Source organism: Vanellus vanellus (genome assembly GCF_965231255.1).
Source record: "Vanellus vanellus genome assembly, chromosome: 21".
Lineage (NCBI taxonomy): Eukaryota > Metazoa > Chordata > Aves > Charadriiformes > Charadriidae > Vanellus > Vanellus vanellus.
Genome location: NC_138926.1, coordinates 1,259,001 through 1,265,000, shown reverse-complemented (window position 1 = coordinate 1,265,000; position 6,000 = coordinate 1,259,001). Strand labels below are relative to the sequence as shown.

The window sequence follows — 6,000 nt, the reverse complement described above, 5'->3', positions numbered from 1 at the left end:
TATTTAGTGGTATTTTATTTTATTTTGCTTGATTTCATTGTACTTTATTTTATTTGGTGGTATTTTACTTTGCGGCCTTTTATTTAGCGTTTTTTTAATTTTATTTCGCTTTATTTTATTTTACTTTATTTTTCTTTTATTTTATTTGGTGGCGTTTTATGTTGTGGCCTTTTGATTAGTAGCATTGTATTTGATTTTATTTTATGTTATTTTACTTTACTTTTTTATTTTATTTGGTGGTATTTTATTTTATGGCCTTTTATTTAGTGGTATTTTATTTTATTTTATTATTTTATTTTATTTTATTTTTATTTTATTTTATTTTATTTTATTTTATTTTATTTTATTTTATTTTATTTTAATTTTATTTTATTTTATTTTATTTTATTTTATTTTATTTTATTTTATTTTTTATTTTATTTTATTATTTTTCTTTACCTTATTTTACTTTATTTTGTTTCGTTTCATTTATTTCCATCGGAAGAGCAAACCCTCCTCCCCGCTGCCTCCACCTCCTCCCCCCTCCCAAGGCGTTGGCGGGGGGGGGGGGGGGGGGTCAATAGCACCACTGCCCCAACCATTAACATTGAGCAGCGCAGTGGTCTTAATCCCTTTTTGCCCGTTGCAAAAGCACTACAAATTACCGGGAGGGGGGACTGCAAATTCGTGTCATGTCCCTCCCCCCCCCGAAAAAAAAAACCCAAAAAACCACAAAACAAGAAAACCAAACAACACCCCAAACCCCATCCTGGGGGTAATTCGGTGCCTTCGGACGCAACGGCCCCGGATATGGCATCGGGCACCTGCTGCCCAGCCGCCGGCTCGTAAATCCCGATAATTCATGCCGCCGCCTGGAATTTGCCTTTCATATCCCTCGGCTGAGCCCCGGCGGGGCTGCCGAAATTATGAAATTTCTCCATCCCCCCCCCCCCTCCTCCCCCCTCCCCTTTCCCCGTTCTCCGCTCTGCATTAAACCGGGATCAGGACAGATTAAACTATAATACGCCGCCGTATTAGCGGCTGCGACGGAGGCTCTCGCCCGGGGGGTTAACCCCTTCGCCTGACGCCGGCGCCGGGACGCGATGCGCCATCGTCCTTCGGGACATCCCGGGGAGGGGAAATGGTGGAGCGAAGGCCGTTGCCTTGGGGTGACTCGGGGCGCCGGGGGACACCACCCCCGGAGCAGCCTTCTGCTTTGCTCTCCCAAAAGGCTCCATAAATACTTTGGGTTTTCCTTCTTCTTCTTTTTTTTTTTTCCCCCCCTTCGTTTTTTTCCTTCTTCTTTTGCTTTTCTCTGTTTTCTTCTTTTTTCTTCTTTTTTCTTCTTCTTTTTCCTTCTTTTTTTCTTTTTTCTTCTTTTATTTCTTCTTTTATTTCTTCTTTTTTCTTCTTTTATTTCTTCTTTTTTCTTTTTTCTTCTTTTATTTCTTCTTCTTTTCTTCATTTATTTCTTTTTTCTTCTTTTATTTCTTCTTTTTGTCTTCTTTTATTTCTTCTTTTTGTCTTCATTTATTTCTTCTTTTTTCTTCTTTTATTTCTTCTTTTTGTCTTCATTTATTTCTTCTTTTTTCTTCTTTTATTTCTTCTTTTTTCTTCCTTTTTTCTTTTTCCTTCTTTTTTTTCTTTTTCCTTCTTTTTTTTATTTTTCCTTCTTTTATTTCTTCTTTTTTCTTCTTTTTCTTCTTTCTTCTTTTATTTCTTCTTTATTTCTTCTTTTTTTTCTTTTTTCTTCTTTTTTTTCTTTTTTCTTCTTTTTTTTTTCTTTTTTCCTTCTTTTCCTTCTTCTTCTTTTTTTTTCTTTTTTTCCCAATTTACTCAACTGGAGAGGCTCATCGAGGCTTGCGCTGACACACGGTCTTCATCCCCTTCTCCTCCACGTGCTTTGGGGCTGTACGTGCCTTCGCATTTGAAATCGCGTCATCGCAGGAGCAAATCGTGGATTCGCAAGAAGAATTGCCAATCTTTGTTTTCCGAGAGTCACCCTGTGGTAGGAGAGATAGTGGGATTTGACCCATCTTCATCGGCGGACGTGGAGGTGCTTGACAGAGGGGCAAAGAGACCTCTTGGTGAAGGAGCAACCCGTAGCAAGGTCGGTCCATAGGATGCTGCGGGCACGTAGGAATACCAGCTCCTCCTCATCCGGCGTCTCCGAGCAAGAGAGACATTTTGGGGTAAAACATTACTATCGATGAGCAGGTGCTGATGTCGATCCCCAAAATTCAAAGCCACCAGGACACCGGATGGCTCCAAGACAACCACCCCAAAGCCAAACCTGGCCCATGGCCAAACGTGTTGAAAATGATGGCTGTGGTGCAATGATGGAAAGCACCAGGATGTTGGGAGAAGTCATTGACGGGTGGAGAAGACGGCGGATCTTTTGGTGGTGAAGATGGTGGAACCATTCTATGATACTATGATTTTGCAATTTTTAAGCTTTTGTTGTTGTTGTTGTTGGAAAAGGTCTAGAGGGAGCACTTCCAGCTGGCTTGGGAGTGAGGTTCGCACCACCAGGCTCTTGGAAGCTGGGAGGGGATGGATGGATGGATGGATGGATGGATGGATGGATGGATGGTGTGGGTTAAAATGGACATGGGACCTAAAACAATGGGCGTTATAGGGGGTCTCCTTTGTCCTCTGCAGGCACCCGCTGTTCCCGCTGCTGACTCTCCTCTTTGAGAAGTGCGAGCAGGCGACGCAGGGCTCCGAGTGCATCACCTCGGCCAGCTTTGACGTCGACATCGAGAACTTTGTCCACCAGCAGGAGCAGGAGCACAAGCCCTTCTTCAGCGATGACCCCGAGCTGGACAACCTGGTAGAGGCAGCTGGGGCTTGGTAGATGTTTTTTCGGGGATGGGGAGAAGGTAGGGGGTGAGGAACAAATTATGAAGATCTACCACCTTGGGCAAAGTCTGGAGGCTCCGTTTGTAGTGTTGGCCATCTTGGCAATGCTCTCCGTAGACCTTGTGAGACCTTCTCCAGGACTTTCTCTGAGACCTTTTCCATAAGACACCCTGTGAGAACAAACCCCGGCCCAATTTTTGGCTGGTTTTCCCCCACAAACACCACAGGGTCAACATGCTTCCTGGAAAGTCAAGATCAGTGGCTGGTTTGTGCCCCAACACTTGCAATCCCTGCAGGAAATGCTGCTCTCCAGTGCAACATGCAACAGCGTCTGCCTTCTTGTCTGGCAGCATCTTGATTCAAGTGTGATGGCCCGCTCTAGTCCTAGAAAAAAGACGAAATAAGAGCTTTTTTTCCAAAAGGATGATGCATGTCGGTGGTTTGGAACACTTTGGACCATTTTTGGTGGCTTCCCTCTCGTAGCAACCCAAATTTCCTACCATACCCGTGGCTGCTGGAAGGCATCTCAGAATGCTTGGGATGGAGCTTTTCTCTTGCAGGGATCTCAGGAAACATCCCCAAATCCCCTTATTTCATCCAGGAAGCCTCCACGTGTGGTCTCCGTGTCAAGCGTGGGGGTGGACAGGTCCATGGCACCATCCTGGTGCACCCTCCTAGCGCCCCGCAAGCAGATTTTTACGGTCAGAAGAGGCAATTTTACCCACTTAACGGTCATGCAAAGAGCAAAAAACACCTTCCCCCGAGGATGGTGTGCCCCCCCCTGGGATGTGTCACAGAGGGATTTCCGTCCCAGAAAAGAAGCAAAATCGGGCAATTTGCAGGCAACTTTTTCCAAATATTGGAGATACAATATAGGTGAGGTTGTCCGGCCAACCTGCCACGAAGGGAAGAAAAATGAGCGACGCTCATCCAAGTGCAAAATCCACCGCTTTCCTAAAAACTGATTCAAGATGGATTAAAATCCCTCATCTTTGGTGCCCTATTTCAGCTGGTGGAGAAGAGTTTTCCAACATCCCTGAAGGAAGAGTGGCTTCGCAGCCTGTGGAAAGCTCTCCAAAAAATTACGTCTTGCAGATCACTGAGCCCATTTTGCAGCGTCTTATAGCCAAGAACAGAAAGGGGTTTGGGACGAGCGACCAAAAAAAAGCAAAATTTTGGATTATTTCACTTTTGGGACTGAATACGCGTTGAATGTTGAGGTGCACCAAAAAAAAAAACCCGCAAACCTGATCACGTTAAATTAGATAAAAAAGGGCGCGATGACTTAGCGAGAGGAGGGAGACGAAGGCAGCTGAAGCTGAAAAAAGTCTAAAAATTTGGGGGAGGAAAATCTCGTCCTACATAGATCAAGGTGAAACATCTCCAGCAAATGGTCAGTGCAGGAGATGTGTCCACAGTGGCAATTTTCGCTGTTTTTTGCGTGGATTCTTCCTAAAAACCCCACACCAATCATATTTTTTTTTGTGCCATAAGCGTCCCGTTTGGGAGGAATTCTTGCTGCTGAGGTGAAATTTGACCGCGGAGATACGCGTCGATCCCATGGATGGCCTCGAATTACTGGATATATTTATATTCTCATATATATATATATATATATATATGTATTTTTTCTCTATTTCTAGGACATAGTTGCATGCATATATTCTAATCTAATGCCCCAAACTTCTCGAAAATCCACTCGAATCGCTCAGCGCGGTTGGCCTCCATCAGGACGGAGGAGATAGGTGATGCGATGCCGAAGAAGGACCCTTCCTGTTGGTGGGAAGCGTCAGCGGGAGGGAATTTTGGATGAAAAAGTCTTCGCGGTGCTGAAAAACTCAACATTTCCACCTTTTCCCGAGCTCTGTTCCCCTATTTGCATCGTCCCTTTTTTGGGGGTTATTTTTGGGGTGTCTGGGGTATTTTTTTATTTTTTTATTTTTTTTTCTTTAAAAAAAAAAGCCACCGATTCCCCGGAAATCGGCGATGGCGAAGCAGGGGATGAAAAGGCCAGCGGCATTAGCTATCATTAGAATAAGAGTCATGTATTCCTCACCGCCGAGATGCACATAATTAGAAATTAGAAAAAGGTCAGATCTCACCATTATCAACTCAATCAGCTGCCGAGTGCCACACAGTCAATTAATTCAGCATCTGTATTTTTTACAACCCCGCGCACGTACGCCGTCGGACTGTAACTCTTTATCCGGACAGATATACGGCGCAGCGGAGCAGGGACATAAAATGAGACCCTAAGCAAATGAGCTGAGATAATTGAGAGATTTATTTTTTATACGTATATGTGTCAGGTCTTCTTGCCTTTGCCCTTGAATATTGACTTTCATGGCCATTGAGCCCTGGGAGGTTGCGGAGAGCCCGGGCGCGACGCCTCCACCTTGCGCCAACTGTGGAGGAGGAAGAAAAAGCGGACAAAAAAAGTGAAGGAAAAAAAAAAAAAAAAAAAAAAGGGTGGGGGGAAAAAAAAAAACCAAACCCAACCAAAAAAGCAATAAAAAAAGGGTTTTTTCCAGCCACAGCCCATCATCCCTGTTGTTCGCCAACCAAAAATGCGCTTTCTCCGGCGCGGAGCCGCCACCCGCGTTTGGCCCCGCGTTTTTTTTCCGGGGTGTTTCCCAACCGTGGCGACTCGCAGTTTGTAAAGATGACCACTAAAATTTGCAAGTTAAAAACACCCTTTGAAATGCAAAGACGCTTCGTTACATAAAACCGGATTTATTGCCCCGGAGTGAATAGCTGAAATTTTATATATTATGCAAGATTTCAAACAGCGGCTGTAAAACTTAAGGTTTCAGCTCGGCGAGAGGAATGTTTTATGTGTAAATTTTTTAACGTTTATGGGGTACGTTTTAATGAGGCCCAGGCTTTGCACCGGCAACGGCTTACGGCGGAGTTGCGGCCCCGTAATCTTGTTAGAAGAAGTGGCCTCCGGAGAATACCCAAACGCTTTTCGACATCCAGGGCTTTGGCTTGGACTTTTTTGGGGCAGGGGGAGCAATTCCCACGGAGGCGATGGGGGAATTTTTGGTTTTGGGGCAAGGATATTGGGGCTTTTTTTTTTTTTTTTTTTTTTGCTGTGTTGAGAAAGTAAATGCATTTAACTCTACTGTAGGGATTGGTTCCAGGTTAGATTTTGGGTGA

The 6,000-nt window shown here is 44.2% G+C and overlaps 1 protein-coding gene across 1 annotated transcript in view; it reads left to right on the top strand.

Annotated features, from left to right (window-relative positions):
* The window catches only part of PKNOX2 (PBX/knotted 1 homeobox 2), a 40,049-nt gene that overhangs the window by 20,187 nt on the left and 13,862 nt on the right, over window positions 1-6,000 (top strand). The window contains exon 5 of the mRNA XM_082493783.1: window positions 2,641-2,812. Within this exon, the coding sequence (XP_082349909.1) occupies window positions 2,641-2,812 (172 nt within the window). The remainder of the gene's footprint in view (window positions 1-2,640; window positions 2,813-6,000) is intronic.